We start from the raw sequence: 20,722 nt of genomic DNA, 5'->3' as shown, positions 1-20,722 counted from the left end.
AAAGGGAGGGGACATAGGCCGGAAACCTCTCTCAATAGGCCTCGGAGCCCTTAAAATGATGAAAGACTGTTGCCCACTTGAACGTGATCAGCTGCTCCCAAGAATAGGTGCCCTCAAACACAAGAACACCTGTGTGCTTCTTCGTATGAAACATGAAGTTCTTTATAGAAGTCATACAGGGCAGACAGCAAGGGAAATTGCTCCTTTTGCATGCCTCAGCATATATCAGAATCATGATTCACTGCAGTGGCGTAGCTAGAGGGGGTGCAAAGCACTAAGTCTTGCAGGGTGCCTCACCATAGCATGCAAGCAGCCCCCCTCTCCTTCAGAGCCATTCCAGGTGATGGGAGCAAAACAGAGGCGGGGAAGGACTGCTTGCACACCATGGTGAGGCTCCCTGCAAAACTTAGCGCTTTGTACCACCTCGAGCTATGCTACTGATTACTGATACAACATTGGCAACCCATGGGAAAAAATCATCATCTGTTCTATAGAGTTATTTATCCTATGAATATATACCATCCTATTCTGAGTGCTTAGGTTACTGCCAGAATCCACCAGCAGTGTGGAGATTTCCAAAGTGATGATGCAGAACAGTGTGGTTCGTAGTCCTGTGTATTATAACTAGATCATTCATCTTTGGAACTCTGACTTTTTTTTTTTACAACATTAAATTATACAGCTATAATTTGTGCTCTGGCTCTGTCGTCTCAGGACAGAGTAGCTCACAACAACTGAAGGTTCCCAGAGGTAAATTACAAAAACCAAGTAATGCTTTATATGTCAGGTATGAATCACAAAGGATCTGTGTCTTGGTCCACTCCAGGATAAATCAGAAGTCAAGATAAAACTAAACTGTGAAAGGGTTGAAAGAAGAATATGCTAAGAAAAAAATCAAAGAATTGGTCAGTGTTACAACCCCCACAATATATGCCTCCCACATGAATGTCCTTCATGCAGGTCTCTGTTTTATCTCTGTGAATCAATGAGAAATTTACTAGTTTTACTGGAGAGGTGTATTTTTTATTGTATTTATTATAAGAATTTGTTTCCTGCTTTCCTTGCCAACAAATCAAAACTTCAACAGGAACATAAGAGCCCTGCTGGATCAGGCCTAAGGCCCATCTAGTTCAGCTTCCTGTATCTCACAGTGGCCCACCAGATGCCTCAACATAGACCACACAAGGCCACAACATACTTGTATCTGACTGCCACTCCCCTGCATCTGACATACTATTTACCCTTGCACCCCCCAACAAAGACACAAGACTGCGCTTGGGTTTAACTCCGGCCATTTCATTAAACATAAGTGACCAATTATTAAAGCCTGGAAGACCAAGTTCATATCTCTTTTTCAGGTGCGTTTGGTGATTGCTGAAAAGGAGCTGAAATGTGAAGAGCATGATGTAAGCCTCCCACTGAGTGAACATAATGAGCCTTGGTTCATGAGGCTAAATGCATCTGGAGAAGTCCCAGTGCTCATTCATGGAGAAAGCATAATTTGCGATGCAACTCAGATCATTGACTATCTTGAGGAGACATTTGTGGATGGTAAGAAAAGCAATTACATTGGCAATTTTACTGTATGTAAATACAGTGCATAAATGACATCTTGTCACATGAGATATTGTTTACATGCCCAAATGATTTGCCATGCCTTAAAAAAAAAAAGAGATACTTCAAATGTAGTGCGTAGTTAGGTTCTTGCCATGCACAGGAAAACAGGGGCTGCAAGAAACCCCTCTGCAGGTACAGACAATGCAAAATTATGGCCACAGCCTGACATGGGTGATCACTACCTCCTTACTCACAATTCCTTCATAGCTGTTTAGCAGGATGTGGTTGGGCAGCTATAACTTCACCCATCTAAGCATCACAATAGTGAGGGAACATGGGACACACAACTCTGCTTCCTTCTATTGTTAATATTCACGTATACATTTTTTTTTCCAGAAAAAACTCCAAAGTTGATGCCGGAAGAAGAAAGCATGTATTATCCAAGGGTGCAGCACTACAGAGAGCTCTTGGATTCCTTACCTATGGATGCGTATACACATGGCTGCATTTTACATCCTGAATTAGCTGTTGACTCTATGATTCCAGCCTATGCCACGACTAGAATTCGTAGTACATGCCATTAATATAGTATCAGTATTTCATGTTTCATTGTAGTGCTTTAAAGACATTCTGATGTTGGCGTATCAATCCTAACTTTTAGTGAGCTTATTTCTCTTTTATCAGGCCAAATAGGTAACACTGAATCTGAATTGAGGAAGCTCGCCGAAGAACACCCGGATTTGCAGGATGCATACATAGCAAAACAGAAGCGTCTCAAAGTAAGAACAGAAGAGCCTGATTGCTCAAAAGTTGTCTAAGAATATTTGAGTTCTATAGGACATATTAAATAATATAGGATGCCATGTGTCACTCATAGCCCAAACCTATCCCCCACCAGTCCACAGCATGTAGCGCCACCAATGGAGCTCTTGCTGTATGCTATGATGGGGGTGTGTGTATGTCTGATCAGACAGGTAATTAAAGTAACATTTACTTACCTCCTGGTAGGCCGCATGACTGCCAATGCATATACCTGGACCCATGCCAACTATTTTGCTGATGTAAGTCAGAGGAGAGGAAAGGTTCAGGCCAGGAAAGGTGGATAGGATCCCGCATGCACAACTACCAATGATATTGTTCCCTCCCTACCCATGTTCTGACCAAAACTGTCCATATACTGGTGACCAATGACCTCACAGTCATTATACCTGCTCTGGCATGGACTGGGTCCGTCAGTGGCAGGTGCGCAGAGCTTCTGACGATTTGTACCAACAGTTCTAATGTGTTCAACATTTATGCTGATCTGCTCATGCCACTTATGGAGACAGAGGCATTTACGACAGCAGAATGTAAGTTCTGCTGTTGTAAATACCCAATAGGATTGTTCTGGAGCAGCACAATCCTAACTTGCACTGGAACAGGCAGGCCAGTGGCCTGTGCTGTATCCAGCGTAAGTTTTGGGCTGTCTGAGGCTCAATCCGAGGCAAGGGGAAAAATTTTTCCTTACCTTGGGAGAGCCACAGCAACCTCAATGGGTCTACTCAGATCTGTGCCACCTAAGGAGGTAGCACAGATGTGAGCAGGCTGGACCTGCTCTGTGCTTCCCAGAAATGGGGCTAGGATCTGGCCTAACTGCTGGGTCCTGGCCCCGCCTCCCACTCCCCACCTGCTCAAGGGGCCGCCCTCCCCCTCCCTGAAATGCCTCCTCTGCACCCTGACTTAAGTGTTCTTCTGAGTCTTCCACATGCTCGACTCATGAACCAGTGAAAAATGCGCATTTTCGCAACTCGTCTGAATCACCTGACTCAAGTTCTCATCCCTGCTAATTACTGCTACTTTGTCTTTGTTGGTCTAATACTGCATATATCATAACTAAATATCTAATCCTTATATTTTCTTTAGTCTAAACTGATGGATCATGATAACATAAAATACTTAAAGAAAATACTCGATGAGCTTGAAAAAGTTTTGGATCAGGTTGAGACAGAACTGCAAAGAAGAAATGAAGAAACACCAGGTAAGAATCCCTTCAAATTTAATTCTAGATTAGAGCGTAACTGTTTTAGTTTGGTCATCATGGTGTGATGTGTTGATATTTGCCAGGTTGGATTACATTATGAGCATTGCATAGGGCAGCCCTTGAAGACTGTTCAAAAGCTGCAACCGGTGCAACATTTGATGAGGATGAGTTATAGAAATCATATCATTTTTTTTTTTAAACATTGTAGCACTGGCTTTCAGCTAGGTGCTACTGGCTTTCTAGGACGAGCTCAAAGTGCTGGTTAATGCCTTTGAATCCCTACATGGCTAGAGTCTAGCAATCCTCAAAGCAAACAAAAATCTAGCAGGCTGAAATCATCAGGTTTTCATTAAAATCAAAAATCCAGCCAACATGCAATAGCCAAAAAGATGATGGGCACCACAATCCTAATGTTGCTTTGTGCAGGCACAGGTCCCCTGTACCAGCTCCCAAATTGGTGCAAACATGCCCTAAGGCTGCTCTGCATCCAGCTTTCCACGGTGGTCCATAAGCTGCCTTTGGGAAGCTTACAAGCAAGAGAGAAAGGCATACTTCTCTCCCACGATTGCTTCCCTGCTGTGGTATTTAGAGGCAACTGCTGCAAAACCAGAGGTAGTTTGCAGTCATCATGACAACAGTCAATAGGTGGATTCAGTATAAGACTCTCTTTAAGTATCATGAAAGCAGCAGTTCTCAGTAAGAGTAAATGGAACACTAAATGAACCATCCCTGCTTCTGGGGGAGGAACAGCTACCCCTGGGGTGACAGATACTGGGGAGTCTTGAGAGGATGCTGCTGGAGCCAGAGAAAGTTGTAGATGGGCTCCCTCCAGTCTCCCAGCCTGTCAAGAGATCCAGTAGCCTCAGAGGAGGGGGAAGGGGTTCAGTCACCTACTGTTCTCCCTGCCTGCCAGCAGCCTTGTTCAGGTTCAGTATCTGGCCAGCATCCTACCTGCTAGCTAGCCTCCTCCAGACTGCCCTCATCACCAGCTAGCGTGGGGTTATATGGAGCATCCCCGCCCCTTGCTCCACCCCTTCCTCCTGACTGGACTATAGAGGCCCAGCCTGACAGCCTCCCAGCCCCCTGATCCCAGGAGCACTTGCCACTTCTGCCCCTCCCGAATCTGGTGATGGCATCTCTACTCCCCTTGCCTGGACTTCAGTTGTCCAACCAGACTTCTCCCTTGATTGCAGGGGGACTGGCCCACCTGTGATCGAGGATGGAGGGGCAGGGCACCCACACCCAGTGTCAGAAGTAGCGGCAGAGCTGGTTGTCCCATCACTTGGCTTGCCATTACCACTGCTGTCCCTTCAGCAGGTAGATTGCAGGGGAAAGCAGCCACTGGGCCCAGTGCGCCCTCCTTGTGGCTTGCCCTGCTGGTGAGGCAAGGAGGCCCTGCATTGCAGGTACCACCACCACAATGGTAAGTCCCCCACCCTGAATCCCAGACATGAACATGTAAGGCACCCTGGGTGAGCTGTGCTCCAGGCCGGATCCCAGACACGAGCATAAGAAAATTCCAACTGGATCAGGCACACCTTCCTTGTGACTGGCCCTATTGGTGAGGTGAGGCTTAGAACTGGGCTAAGTTCAAGTACTGCAGAGTTAGTGTGCAGTTAGTCAAAAAAAGGCAGAGGAAGGACAGGCTGATGCAAAGTGTGGAAGCTGGACAACATTTGAAGGTAGGCAATGCCACCAGAGGAAATAGGTCTAGCTACAGAAAGTTATATATGGATCTGTGGATCTGGGGGGGGGGTGGTGGTTGCTTGAGCTCCAGATTCAAATATGATGCCAGTCAAGGGTAGACAACACTGGGCTAGAATGCATCAGTGATCTCATTCAATATCAGGCAGATTTGTAAGTTCATATGGGAATTATCCTGAGATAGCTAATTGGCTAGTCCTGTAGATGCCTATGGTTGATAACCATGCCTATGGTTGATGGGCAGGAGGTCTGGTCTAGAGAGCGGAGCCTCCATTTGCCTGAAGATAACATCCAAAGGTCGCCAGTTCGAGGCCACCGGCACCATGCGACCTTGAAGCATCTGACAAGCTGAGCCGAGCTATTCTATCTGCTCTGAGTGTGGGAGGATGGAGGCCAGAATGTGTGACCAGATCAAGAAAGAAACATCTGAATGTTGTGGTTTCTTGAAAGATAGAAACCTTCTTTCAAATTGTAAAAATCCCTACGGGGATTTAAATTGCCTGCCTATGTAAACTGCCTTGAATAAAGTCTAAGGAGAAATCTGAGGACCAAGAAAGGTGGTATAGAAATACCTGTATGATGATGATGATGATGATTGCACAGAACAACTTTCTTTTGACACACAGATGTGCTGTTTCTGTTTCAAGAACTCATTTGGTGCGGTCCAACTGAACTTAATTTGGAAAATAAGGGTCAGAACAATTTAGCAGACTGTCACTCGCTGGCCACCTGGGCTGTGAAAATCCCAATCCTATTTTAAGTGTTAGAGGGGAAAAAAAGAAGCATGGATTTCTTCAGCGAACGTAGCCCACACTAAGTTAGATTAAACTGCTTTTTGGTGAAAAAACTTTACCAGTGGTAGGTGCTTCCTGGCTGTTTTGTTTGAAGTGATGCTCTCAAGATGACCATTCTGGGTGGTGAAAGCAACATTACTCCAACTGCTTTTGCTGCCTGGAATAGCTCCAATGGCCTGGGGGGGTGGAAGCTTACAGGGCATGTTTTGTCCATCCACTGGGAATGCTTTTGCAAAGACTACTTGAGTACAATATAGAAAATGGTCACAAATATGTGACTCTCTCTCTTGCTGTGAGTGTGTGTGTGTGTGTGTGTGTGTGTTTCAACTCCTAGTGCATTTCATTGGTTTCTAACTTTTTTTCATCTTTATTTCCAATTAGAAAATGGATATCAACCTTGGCTCTGTGGCCAGTTTTTCAGCTTGGCTGATGTATCTCTAGCTGTCACGTTGCATCGACTGAAGTTCATTGGACTGGCAAGGAGAAACTGGGGGAATGGAAAGCGACCTAACCTGGAAGCCTATTATGAGCGTGTGTTGAAGAGAAAAGCATTTCACAAGGTTTTAGGACATGTCAACAACATACTAATCTCAGCCGTCCTTCCAACTGCATTTCGAGTGGCCAAAAAGAGGGCACCAAGGGTGCTTGGCACTACACTTTTGGTTGGCTTCTTAGCAGGAATAGGGTATTTTGCTTTTGTGTGTCTTCGGAGGAGGTTTGGCAACATGCTTTTATCAATTAGAACAAGACATAGTTATGTGTAGATATTTCTTCTGTCAGGTTATGAAGGGACCACATTATATCCCAAAGAAGAACATGCTTGGGGAGGTACTGGGCCATCATGACATTGTCATATACCAGTATCGACCTGCTGTTACAGAAATATATTGACAATACAGTAGTTAACAGCCCAATCCTAGTCAATTTTCCAGTGCAGATGCAGCCACAATGCAGCCTCAAGGTTAGGCAACAAATATTGCCTAACCTTGAGGAGGCCTCTGTGACTACCCCTCCTCCCACTGAAGGAATCAGTGCACATCCCATTGGCATGGCTGCTTTGGTGCTGGAAAGTTGGCTAGGATTGGGCTGCAAGGAAATTAACAGCGCAATCCTAACTTGTGCTGGAACAGGCAGGCTGGTGGGCCTGCGCTGTATCTAGCACAAGCTTCGGGCTGTGTGATGTTTAGCCCGAGGCAAGGGGAGACTTTTTCCCTTACCCCAGGAAGAGTTTCAGCAGCTACTTGGATCTGCGCCACCAAAATCAGTGGTGCAAATCTGAGCAGCCTGGGACTACCCTGGGCTGCCCAGGAACAGAGCTAAGATCCAGCATAAGTGCTGGATCCTGGCCCTGCCACCAACTCCCCGTCCACCTGCCCCGGGAATGCCCACCACCCCCTCCTCCTGTCCTGATACGCCTCCCTCCTGCCTCCTCCCTGCCCCCCCAGACCCCTGTGCCGGTTGAGCTTGGTTAACACAAGATCACCCATCCCAGGGGCCTGTGTCAACTTGGGGAGGCCAGTGCACATCCATTCTCTAGAACTATCTTCCTGAAGAGTGGCACGAAAGTGCTTTAGGGCACTTTCATGACACTCATTGGATGGTGCAAGGGACTTGTGCCAGCCAAAGGGGCGCTTAGGATTGCATCCTAAATCTTGGAGGAAAATGTGATAACATAATTTACTTTTCAACCTGTAGATCTTGTAGGTAATAAGGCACAAGACGTATTAGTTAAGATTTCTCATTTTGACTGAAAGCCATTCTTCCAGCAGAATCTAAGGCAGTGATTTTCAGTTTTTTTTCATTTCATGGCACACTGACAAGGCACTAAAATGGTCAAGGCACACCACTAGGTTTTTGACAATTGACAAAGCACACCATGCTGCCAGTGGGGGCTCACATCTCCCATTGGCCCTATTAATAAATGACCTTCCCCCTAATCCCTGTGGCACATCTGTGGACCACTTGTGGCACACCAGTGTGCCACAGCACAGTGGTTGAAAATGGCTAATTTTAGGGCTCAATCCTATCCATCTTTCCAGTGCTGATGCAGCCTCAATGCAACCCTGAGGTAAGTGAACAATGTTCTCATACCTTGAGGAGGTCTCCGTGACTGTCCCTCCACAGCAGGATGCAGTACCAGTCCCACTGGCACAGCTACATCAGTGCTGGAAAGTTTGATAGGATATGGTCCTTAGACATCTTTCCTCAGAAGTACATCCCACTGATTTTAATGGGGCTTACTCCCAGATAAGTGCAGCTAAGACTGCAGCCTTAAACATTTTATGTAGTTGCCTAACAATTACACATTCATCACAATTCAGTGTGGCCCACCACTATCAGGTCACTTTGAAATGAATATGTAAATAGGATGGGAGGGTCATAATGGGCTTAGGCTGGTTTTGTACATGTGGAGAAATTTCATACTGTTGCATCAAAGACTTGTTACACTGTGATTTGTTTAAAAATACACTGGGTAGCATCTACATAATGTTTCTATTCACAGAGTGTATGTCAGTTAAATGTACCTTGACTCAACAACACACTTTTAAATCATATTTGGAAAGCACATGAAAAGCATGAGTAGATACTAGGTATGTAGCAGGGAGTTTTCCAAGGTGCAAATAATAGTTTGGCATCTGACCCGTTGATCATCCATGAGGGTTAGCTATTTTAAGGGAATGTGTGCTTTGGATAATCCTTGCATAGCAGTCTCATGTACCACTGGTTCACTCAGAGGCACTTTGCATCATGCACTGGATATTGTGGACATTATATATCTGGACTTTCAGAAGGCGTTTGACACGGTCCCTCACCAAAGGCTACTGAAAAAACTCCGCAGTCAGGGAATTAGAGGGCAGGTCCTCTCCTGGATTGAGACCTGGTTGAAGACCAGGAAACAGAGAGTGGGTGTCAATGGGCAATTTACATAATGGAGAGAGGTGAAAAGTGGTGTGCCCCAAGGATCTGTCTGGGACCGGTGCTCTTCAACCTCTTCATAAATGACCTGGAGACAGGGGTGAGCAGTGAGGTGGCTAAGTTTGCAGACAACACCAAACTTTTCCGAGTGGTGAAGACCAGAAGTGATTGTGAGGAGCTCCAGAAGAATCTCTCCAAACTGGCAGAATGGGCAGAAAAATGGCAGATGCGTTTCTAAGTGTAAAGTCATGCACATTGGAGCAAAAAAGTCAAAACTTCACATATAGGCTAATGGGTTCTGAGCTGTCTGTGACATATCAAGAGAGAGATCTTGGGGTGGTGGTGGACAGGTCGATGAAAGTGTCGACCCAATGTGCGGCGGCAGTAAAGAAGGCCAATTCTATGCTAGGGATCATTAGAAAAGGTATTGAGAACAAAACAGCTAATATTATAATGCCGTTGTACAAATCTATGGTAAGGCCACACCTGGAGTATTGTGTCCAGTTCTGGTCGCCGCATCTCAAAAAGGATATAGTGGAAATGGAAAAGGTGCAAAAGAGGGCAACTAAGATGATTACTGGGCTGGGGCACCTTCCTTATGAGGAAAGGCTATGGTGTTTGGGCCTCTTCAGCCTAGAAAAGAGATGCCTGAGGTGGACATGACTGAGACATACGAAATTATGCATGGGAAGGATAAAGTGGATAGAGAGTGGATAAAGAGTGTAGAGAGTGTTCTTTACACTCTCACATAACACCAGAACCAGGGGACATCCACTAAAATTGAGTGTTGGGAGAGTTAGGACAGAAAAAGAAAATATTTCTTTACTCATCGTGTGGTTGGTCTGTGGAACTCCTTGCCGCAAGATGTGGTAACAGCATCTGGTCTGGATGCCTTTAAAAGGGGCTTGGACAGGTTTCTGGAGGAAAAATCCATTACGGGTTACAAACCATGATGTGTATGTGCAACCTCCTGATTTTAGAAATGGGCTATGTCAGATGCAAGGAAGGGCACCAGGATGTAGGTCTCTTGTTATCAGGTGTGCTCCCTGGGGCATTTGGTGGGCCACTGTGAGATACAGGAAGCTGGTCTAGATGGGCCTATGGCCTGATCCAGTGGGGCTGTTCTTATGTTCTTATGTACATAGAATTTGTAGGTGTGTGGCTTTTTTAAAAAATAACATAAGCATATCTTTTGTGCCTCTTTATGAATGTAGTCCATGATGTGCCTCAGATCATGTCTTTTCCATAAATATAGCTTCATCAGAAAAAATGCACACATTTGTAAATGGAGTTGTGTTCCCCATATGTAATTCAATTTTCTTGTTGATTAAAATGGTCTATCAACCAATAGTTTGACTAGTTAAGTACAGATCCAAAATGGCATGACTATCTTGTTAGGACTTGTTAAGTCTAATTTATGCTGGTAATTTTTGAAATAGTGTGGTCAATTAGCTGCTGATCAGTTGCTAATGAGCAACTGCATTACACCCTGGCAGCCTTTGGGGGAGGGGTGGTCTCTAAAGCCAGAAAATTAAAAATAATAAAACATGTTCACAGCACTGTCACTTATTGCCTTCTTAGTTTCTTTACCTGTTTCTTTGTTTTCCTCATTGCTTTCTCAGCTGTCAACATTAGTAGCAACTCCCACTCTCAGCAGCCTCCCTTTGGTTCCCTCCCCCTACGCCATCTTGCGCAAGTACAAGTCACCTGTTGTTAGCATGAGTGTTAAATGACTTTTCCCCTCACAGTGAATTGTCTTAGCCATCGACATTGGCAGCCTCATTATCCCAGTCCCAGTAGCCTCCCTCTGTAATACCTAGTTATCAACATGAGCACTCAAAGACTTCCACCCGAACCCATGCCAATTACATTGATTCCTATGGGGAAAGTCGTTTCAATTAATGCATTTTCAATATAAATGCCAATTTCTGAGAATGTAACCTTCCGCTAAAATGGAAGCGGAGCGTGATAGCTCCGCTTTCACTTTCACGGCTGCGGGGAGCCCTTCCAAAGGTTCGCACCAGGCTCCTCGCACCCTGGGGAGGCTGCAGGAGGCTTGGGTAAGTGCACCCAAGCCCCTGCAGCCCCCTGAGCAGCGCAATGCTGGGGATCATGCTGCTGCCTCCTCCCTGCCTCCAGGCTGCCCCCGCCCCTTAAGGGGGCAGAGGCCAGGGCCCACAGGCTGAAGTGTCGCGATGCCCCAGTTTGAAAAGCCCCGCTTTAAGGATTTGAAGTAAATGAAGAGCAGGAGCACCAAGGCAAAAATTATGGTGATGTCACAGTTTTGGCTTTCAGGGATGGGATTTTGGTTGAGACTATCCCTTTCATTGAAAACAAAGGGAACAAATTGAAGGCAAAAGGAGAATGGATGGCAAAATGATGGCAGAGGACGAAATGGTTAGTGTCACCAAGGCAATGAACACCTGGAGGGGATGAGGGTGCTGGGGGCCTCAGATGCAATCCGCTGCTAAATGAAACAGTGGATATGGGATCTGTGGATAAAGGGCCCCCCATGTTTATATGCACTTCAAATCAATATTTCTTAAAACTCCAGCATGGCTATATTCAGTGAGAAGCAAATACAGAAACGGCTTTAGACTCTGTGTCCAAAACTAGGTATTATGTTCTTGAAATTGACCAGAAATCTGATATCTCAAGTGTTCTTCTGTTTGGTTCAAGTTCCTGTAGGATGTTGTTGATCTTTGATCTGCAGCTGCTATCTCCTGTTCTTTTACAGATTATAGTCCCCTGAAAAAATGAATTAGTAAGTCAAGTGATAAGCCTGAACCCAAGGTGTCTTAGAAGCCCTTCAGAGATGAGCCTTCCAGCTCAGGCGCTGTGAGCTTTCCAGAGAATTGCACTCCCCCCCCCCCTTAGATGGTAACTGATACCCTTTTTTGTGGCCACATAGTAGACAAGCTTGAAAATTCTTAGATTTCATGACTGATCACCTATGAGTCTCCTTGGACCTATACTGGCCATTTTTCTGGCATAGGTCCAAGGAGAGAAAAGGGGTAGAGCAGCCTGGGAAAGAGGTAACAGAATCTGGAGCATGCTGGTCCACTGACATCCACTCCTCTCTCTCTCTCTCTCCCAGCCCCCTGCCTTCCCCATCCAAAACTCCCCCTGCCCACCACATGCCTCAACTGCCAATTTAACAGCACCAGCAGAGGCTTCAAAGCTGTTGCTGCCAGTACTGCACCATTGACTGTTTCTGATAGCAGCCCAGCAGCATGTGACAGTGGTCCACCTTTTGTGCCACCATAAAGGGCCTTGCACTGCTGGAGCACTAAAACCAAATGGATTTATTTCTGGATAAGACTTTGTGGACCACAGTCCATTTCATCGACTGCATGAAAGCAGAGGTTGAAATAGATCAGTCACTTGTTGAGCACTGCTGATAATTATTTAATAGTTCTAATGGTTTAGCAAAATGCGATTCTGATTCTCCACTCAATCTCACTAATAAGAAACATTTTTTAAAACTGTGGAAACGGTGCCTTTTATGCTTGGGGAGGTGGTAAAAACAGATGAATATAATTTAACTTCATGGCCCAGTAATTTTGGCAATGCTGATAAATTGGATATGCTCTGTTTACAGGCAGAGAATTTAACTCAACACCACCATTTATGCTCTGGCATCTTCATTTTCCAGTACTAACCATCTTTAGTTGGAAATATGCCTAATTGTTTTCAGTGGACCGACCCTCCTTCCATGTAAAAGGACTTAGGATAGCCTCTTTGCTAGCTGCTTTTCTATGGCTGTTAATATATTGCAATGAGTCATCTTTTACTGGTAATTTATGTAATATCCGGAGCACATTCTTTAAAACAGGATTGTTTCAGTGGTGTAACAGCTTGATTAGGGATTCTGAAATGTAATATTAAAATACAATCTGTGCTGATTATAACATTATTTGACTATGGTTCAGGAAAAGTAAACATGCCATCCTTTCTTTTCACAGTTTTTTGAATTCATACAGTGCCACTTATAAATGTCCGACTTTCCAAATTGTGTAACCTATAATGAAAGTTGATTACCTAGTCACTCGAGATCGTTTTTTTTCTCCAACATCTATATTGCTTTGTGTCCTGGAAATGGAAACCCTTAACAACTGAAATACCAGAATGATCACTAGATGGCAGTGCTCTTCCAAGACTTCATTTGGGAAAAAGGTGGAATTTTGGAACTCTCAAAAATCCTAAAGCAGTTTCTGATGTTCTATTATACTATCCATGTTTTGAAATGCATGAAGGCAAAGTGTCTAAGAACTTGCCAATGAAATGCATTTATTTATCCGGAGCACATATACAGATTGATCAGGCCTGAACAGATCTTCCTTTCTAATTCTAGAAGAGGGAAAGGATGGTTCCATTTTTGTTAACCTCTGCAGGGCCAGCCCAAGATCTTCTGGAGCCTGAGGTAGGATGCCAAAAGCTGCCTCCTTTACAAGGTGATTTCCAAAGAGGGAGGCAATATGCCCACTAAGGTCATATTGTCCAGAAATCCCGAAACCTGACACTGCCTAGTTACCTGTGGCAAGAATTACAACCAGATGATCAAGATATTTTCTCTGCTTTAGGCCATCTTTATACTATAATAGCCCAATCCTATACTTACTGGCCAACATCCTAGTTCCTCTTCTGTTGGTGCTGACTGCTGTAAAGCAATCAGTGCTGTTGTAAAAGGCGCTTTGTCAGCATGCTCAGTTGTTGGCTCTCCCACTGCCTGCCATAGCTTACCAACTTTTTATTTTTAAACAAGTATATTACGCCATAAATCATAAAGTTGAAATCATAAAGTCAAACTTCACATTAAAGAAGGATAATTTCAAACAGCCCAGTTGGTTCTATTTCATCAATAGCCACATAATATTCCCCTTTAAAAACCGAGATTGCATAGTAAGCACACCATTGTCATGTACTGAACTTGTTTCAGCTTTGAACATGGGCATCGTGTCCTGGAACACAGAGTCATTTCTTTGAAATAAGGACTGCTTTTAAAATGAGTTGGGAGAGTCTGTTTAGGATTGTCTCCAGGACAGAATCATAAATTTCGTGTTTTGTGCATTTTAAGACAGCTGAAGAACACTACAGTTTACTTTAGCCTTTTTCCCTAGCCCTCTAATCTCTATAAATGGGTGACTTCAGCTGTCAAGAAGGAGGCTGCAGCTTATAGCTTTCTTTTCTAATACCACAGCCATGCACAGGGGAAAGGCCTTGTTTTCTTTGTATTGAGCATCAGTCAAAACTTCCAAGAAATTCTTGCCCCCCAAAATCAGACTAAATAATGGCATATTGTTAAGAGTTGCAGCTACAGCTACAATGTGCAATACTCATGACTATTGCAACAAACAAGTTCAAAAGCAACAGAGGAAATAAAAGGGGAGGGCGCAGGGTCTCCAAGAGGAATTTTATCAGGTGGTACAAAGTTTCTTTTGGGCCCCTTCCCAAAGGGGGAGGGGGTGAAACAGAGTGGGCGAGGGTGGAGATGGGGGGGACAGAACGGGGTAGGGAGTTGCAAAACAGGGCAGGGGGAGGGTGGCAACAGCCGTGCAGCTCAATCCTATCTTGCGCTGGAACAGACAGGCCAGGAGGCCTGTGGTGTATCCTGTGCAAGATAGGGCCCCAAAGTGGCTCAGCCGGAGGCAAGGGGAAACTTTTCCCCTTACCCCTGGGTGAGCCACTGCAGCCCCAATGGGTCTTCTTGGACTTGCATCACCTCCTGAAGTGGCATAAGCCTGAGGAGAGCGGGACAGCTTGCAGCTGCTCTGTGCTGCTCAGAAATGGGGGTTGGGATCCAGCATAAACTGGAACCCAGCCCTGCCTCCTGCTCCTCGCCTGCCCACCCCCAGGACTGCCCTCTGCCCACCTCCCCCCCACCTTCTTCCCAGAGCCTTGTGTCAGCCAAGCTCAGCCAATGCTAGACTCCCTCCGCAAGTCAGTGCAGAGGCTGGATGTAGCCTCCACAGGCCGCCACATGTCTGTGCGCAGCAACTCTTGAGGAGGTGCAAACGTGCCTTACAGCACGTTTGCAACGCTCCTGGGTGGGAGCAAGGGACTTGTGCCAGCCTAAGGGTGCCTCAGGATTGCACCCTTAGGGCGCACTCCTAACCCCTTATGTCACTGCTTTCCAACACTGACTGGAAAAGGGCAGTGCAGCTCTGAGGTAAGGAAACAAACATTCCCTTACTTTGAGGAGGTCTCCATGAGTGACACCCAACTGCAGGATGCAGCTCATGTCCCATTGGCACCGCTATGCCAGTGCTGGAAAGTACTGACATAAGGGGTTAGGATTATGCCCATAATAGTCTGTAGAGCCCAGGTCTACCAGGCTTCCCATTGCAGAGCTCATGTCTATCTGCCCTGTGTTGGCAGTGTTGGCAGCTAGATACAGTATAATAAGGAAAACCAAACACAATCCTCTCTAAAATCTTTTAAATACAGAAAATTACAGCAGAAATTTTTTAGGCTCATACTAGAATGGAAAATGTCCTGTGTGTACCAAAATTTGCTTCTGCATCAACTGTAGTTCCTATACACTACTTCATGGTAAGCAGTCCACAAGCCAAAGAGCTACTGTAGAAGGCCAGTTTTCTCCCAGATTGGACACTGTGTTGTGTCACATATGCATTCCTGGGCTCAATGCGTATGGGTTGTGGCAGCGGCCGCTTCCTTGCACCCACAATAGCACCCCCCCCCCCCAGCATCCCATGTGGGCAGTGAGTCCGGGTGAGATCAGAAGATCCCTGGAAATTTCCATGCCCCCTCCTTTGGCTGCCCTTTGACCCTGGACCCAGATACAAATTACCTCCTGTATACCCTTCTCATGGGCCCTGGTGGCAATGCTGAACTCCCTAGAACTGCACATAGACCATGGTGTTCAGCTTGGATGTAGGACAGTGGTTCCCAACCTTTAGGAGCTCAGGGACCACTAAGGCAAAATTTTGAGATGGTGGGGACCACATGCAACCCCTCCCTCACACACAAAAAATACAATTAAATTTGTAATACATAAGAAGATTATTTAATATAATTAATGTGATGGTTATGCTTGCATTTGCTTCACTAGCTGTGAAAGTCTTGGGTTTACATGGAATACATGGAACACATAATAACTCCCCCCCCCCAACTCAGAGGTTTTCACACCCATTCAATTCAATCCAGTCTCTTTTCCCCCACACCAGACCACATTACACACAGCCCTTGCCTCTTTTAAGTGTGGAAAAACACCTCAAAAAGGGAGAGGGTAAGCACAAGGGGATTATAGACAAGTCATGCAAGGTAGTTAAATGAGCCAACAAAAAGCACACACATCCCTCCGCAGTTCCTTTTGTTACACAGCCCTGGCCCTGCTCCCCCCCCCCACTTGTGAGTCCTTAGGAAAGTGTTCAACACAATTTAGGCCAGTGGGGCCTGAAGGAGAAGAGATATGTGAAGGAAGCACCAGCTCAGAGAGACATCTCAGAATGGCTGCTGCATGTCTCAGGAAGAAAAGTCCTTTTGGTGTGCACTGCAAGGTCTTTAGGGGGAAAAAAGCCTCTCTTCACTTCCTGTTCTAATTGCTGTCATGCTCTAGCTGTGGACTACTTTGGTTGGAGCTAAGAGAGTGTGAGCAAGCCTATAGGTAGGTTGCAGCCACAAAACAACAGCTGCTTACTCTGCCATTAGTCTGTGGAACTCCTTGCCCCATGATGTGATGATGGTGTCTAGACTAGATGCCTTTTAAAGGGGATTGGAGAAATTTGTGGAGAAGTTCATCACAGCCACAGTGTGACTAACAGCCCCATTCTAGGCATGTTTACTCAGAAGTAAGTCCCATTATAGTCAATGGGGCTTACTCCAAGGTAAGCATGCATAGGATTGCAATCTGAGGAGATAGGGGAATTGGCCAAGTGTGGGGTGGGGGAAGGCTCCCCATGGGCAAAGCTGCTGCTGCTCTCTGAGGAGGAAGAGTAAGGGGTTGCACCTGCTGTACTTGGCTACGGTGGTGCCTGTTCTGCAACTTCTGGGATTGCTTCTCCCCAGGTGGGCAGCTTGCAGTAAGACAGCAGAGGTGCTGCCTGTTTCCCTCTCCAAAAGAGGTGCCAAAACCTGGTTGCCTGGATCCCTTGCTCCACCCCTGGGCATTAGAAGAGCACATCCAGGGGGCCCAATCCTGCCAACTGGGGAGGGGGTACCAGGGCTGGGGGTTGAGCATACTGTTTCTCCCCTCTCCTGCTGCCACACTGCCTCCAACTCCCTTCCTCTGTGTTCCCTGGCCAGCTGGAGTCCGGACTCCCAGGGAAATCACATTCAGAGAAACCCACTCCCAGGGAAAACCCCCCAGCCAGTGATGCCTTTGGGAGCCTGTTCCTCCTCCTCCTCCTCCTTATTACTCCCATTCCTCCGCTCCTCAGGCTGCCTCCTCCTCTGGCGGTGGCCCCCCCTGCCCGCCCGCCTGCCCGCCTGCCCAAGAGACTTCCCAGGCTGGCTGCAGTCCTGATTTGACTCCTGAAAAACCTCTCACCTCAAGGCACACCTCAAGGCACAGGGTCAAGGAATGGAGGCAGTGGGCAGCAGGGCACCTCTCCTCTTCATGCAGCTGAGCCAGGAGGCTGCACAAACACACGCACCTTACAAGGCGCCTGCGCTTCACTTTTTCCCTTGTCTGGGCACTCACAGACAAGGAGGGAAGGGAGGTGGAGGGGGGAGGCAGGAGACAGAGAAAGGCTATGCTTTGATTGGCTCTGAGCTGCTCTGATTGGCTGCTGGAGCTGCAGAGGCTTTTTTTCTTCCTGGAAGGGCATTTTTTTTCTTTTTTCACTGGAGAGGTCGCAGACCACCTGGAAGGGCACTGCGGACCACCAGTGGTCCACAGATCACGGGTTGGGGACCCTAGATGTAGGAGAACCTGATTTAATTGCTCATTCAGTCTCCAGGATCCCTGAGTGACTTCTTACTTCTCTGTGCTATAGATTTCAAATGAATGGAGATGGTGGAATTTCCAGTCTAAACCAGGCTTACCAAACATTTATGTGTTTTGCATGCCTTCATTTTAACTTTTGCTGATGAAGTGTATCCATGGTGCTTTACCAAAAGGAGCTCTATAAAAGTATACAAGTTTTATAGTTTTATAGGCAACAATGTTTGGATAAGGCAGTTTTTTGGGCACAATTCCTCCTCCTGTCCAAGTGCAGTAGGGCTCTGCTGAAGCTGCCCAAAAGGTATTTCATTTATTTGATCATGATCTTTTAATTTTTTTAAGTTTATGCTAATTTGGTGAATTTTAAACTGCGATTTTTGGGGGGGAGGTCTCCATTAGCAGCCATCAGAGAGCCCAATCCTATCCAACTTTCCAGTGCAGGTGCAGGCATAATGCAGCCCCGATGTAAGGGAACAAATGTTCCCTTACCTTGAAGAGGCCTCTACCTCCCCACCAAAGGATGCAGCGCATGCCCCACTGACATGGCTGCACTGGCACTGGAAAATTGGATAGGATTGGGCCCTAACTTGGTTGCAGCAGAGTTAAAAACAAAGCAGCAAAGTTCCTGCATACAGTCTCACTAACACAATTGGCCTCACAGCAAAAATACATGTTCAAATAATAGGAGCATGTATCAAAATATACCCAGATGCTTGAGTCATTATAGCAGGTCCATAAATCAAGAAAAAAGGCAATCCAAATGGGATGCTTATTTGGTAATCCAAATACATTTACAGTGAATATGAAGAAAAGAAAGCCAAAATGAACAGTGAAGAAAGTTTTCACAATCATCATCATCATCGAAACACCAAGAAAAAATGAAACTCTCTCTCTCTCTCTCTCTTTCTGTCTTTCCCATATCTTGGCCTGAGATGGTAGCAATGTTTTTGCCAACTGTTGTGGTGGGGCCGAGGCCACTGTACTGTATATTCAAACAGCTAAAGAGTTCCCAGTTGGTCATCAGCTTTCCCTTGATAATCACTGCGTGAGTAAAGATGGCCTTAATGTTCTGGAAATAGTGCCAACTTTCAATGGTCACTCGAAAAATATATCTATCCACACCAGAGGGTATCCCTTAGCATCCAACGGCACATTATTTTAATGCATGCATTTGGCCTTTGTTCTTCTCTCTTTAAAAAAAAAAAAAAAAGGCAGATGAAGGTCATGGAAAATGCAGCAGGGAGCCTTAGCATTTGCCCCTTACCAGTTATAACTGATTGTATGCCTTCTACATGTCATTTACAAGAAAAAAAGCTTCCATTGATTTTCAATGGAAGCTTCCCCCCCCTTTAAATAGCACATGGATGGAAGGATTGCATGATGAGGACAGTATCTGCAGTGGGACCAAGTGCTAAAGCTATCCTCCCCAGCGTTTTCATGGCATTTTGTACCCACCCCTATGCTTTCTTTAAAGAAAAGTTACATAATGTTTGACAGTAGTCTTCAGAAAACTCCCAATCTCAAACCTGAGCCCTCAGGAAAACAACTTTAACTCAAAGTCACTCCAACTAAAAATTTCCACCCCTTAACCCCTGTCCTGCAGCCGGTTGACTGCACACAGAGCACTACACTGTTATCCAGTGTAGTGGACAACAGAGTTTTTTTTTTCATGACTGAGCATTCAAAAATGCAGTCTCCCACCTGCAGACCAAGAAGCTGCACCATGTAATTCTGCTACATGCGTGGATCAGCTGTTTTGAATTTAGTAATGCTAAGACTCTGAATTTCAGGCTAAGGATCCATCTAGTCCAGGATCCTGTTTTCCACAATGGTCCACCAGCTGCCTCTGTGAACCCAACAAGCAGGACAGAAAGGACTTTCCAGTCTTCTGGCATGGAGGCTGATTTAAACAACAGGTTCCATATCTTTCCTAGAAGATCAATAATTTCACATTTGAATTTCTTGGGTGGATGCCATCTGGGCCCAGTGATTTGTTCATGTTTAGTTTGTCAATACACACAACGAGATCCTTGCCACTTCTATTTGATAGATACTTTGCAAACTGTTAGAAATTCTGGGTCAAGACTCAAACAAGGAGGGGGGGTATATTGGGCAGAGAGATTGGCACTCTTGAAGCATAGCTGAGGAGAGGGGAGCCTCCCACCTAAATGGCTCTCCGGAGGACTGGACCACCAGGGTGAAATTCTTGTTGCACTGGAAGGTCTCCTGCTGACTCCAGTGATTATGGGGAACGCTTGGTTTAAATATGAGATTATAGTAAACTAATTTGTTATTTCCCAAATGGATGGACATCCAGTAAATCATCTGCTTAGATTCCCTCCCTTCTGCTAATAAAGCAGAACTGTAAATTCTATGTTTATTGTTAGGGAGGAGAACACAAGACACATGAACAATGTTTAGAGCAAAGAATGTTTTGTCAAAACTCTTGTAAATTAAACTCAACTTGAGCTAGCTTTCAGTCCAAGACTTCAAATGAATTCTATATTAGTGGAATTAGAGAAACAGGGATTTTGTGGCATTGTTTATTTACTGCTCTGAGAATTTACTTTGGAGGCCTTCATATGAACCTGGTGTAAAATCACAATTCCCTTAGGCTGCAATCCCTATACGCATTTATCTGGCAGTAAGCCCCATTGAACTCAATGGAGTTCACTTCTGAGTAAACATACATAGGATTGCACCATAAGATACTGTACTTAGCAAGGTCTAGCCAGAAAACTAAATTGAGTGCAAATCACAAGCAATTGACATTGCTGGAAAAGCTCAGACCATATACAGAAAATGGATTATTGTGGGAAAATAATT

At 45.4% G+C, this 20,722-nt stretch overlaps 1 protein-coding gene across 1 annotated transcript; it reads left to right on the top strand.

Moving 5' to 3' along the window:
• The first annotated feature begins 1,389 nt into the window (after window positions 1-1,389).
• GDAP1 (ganglioside induced differentiation associated protein 1) lies at window positions 1,390-7,023 on the top strand. Its single transcript, XM_066625277.1, has 5 exons — window positions 1,390-1,551; window positions 1,954-2,127; window positions 2,242-2,336; window positions 3,460-3,574; window positions 6,457-7,023. The coding sequence occupies exons 1-5, from the start codon at window positions 1,446-1,448 to the stop codon at window positions 6,837-6,839; spliced, it is 873 nt and encodes a 290-aa protein (XP_066481374.1). The 5' UTR covers window positions 1,390-1,445; the 3' UTR covers window positions 6,840-7,023.
• The last annotated feature ends 13,699 nt before the right edge of the window (window positions 7,024-20,722 follow it).

Source organism: Tiliqua scincoides, chromosome 4, assembly GCF_035046505.1.
Source record: "Tiliqua scincoides isolate rTilSci1 chromosome 4, rTilSci1.hap2, whole genome shotgun sequence".
In the NCBI taxonomy this organism is placed as follows: domain Eukaryota; kingdom Metazoa; phylum Chordata; class Lepidosauria; order Squamata; family Scincidae; genus Tiliqua; species Tiliqua scincoides.
The sequence above is the reverse complement of the archived record's forward strand: the minus strand, read 5'-3'. Positions and strand labels throughout refer to the sequence as shown.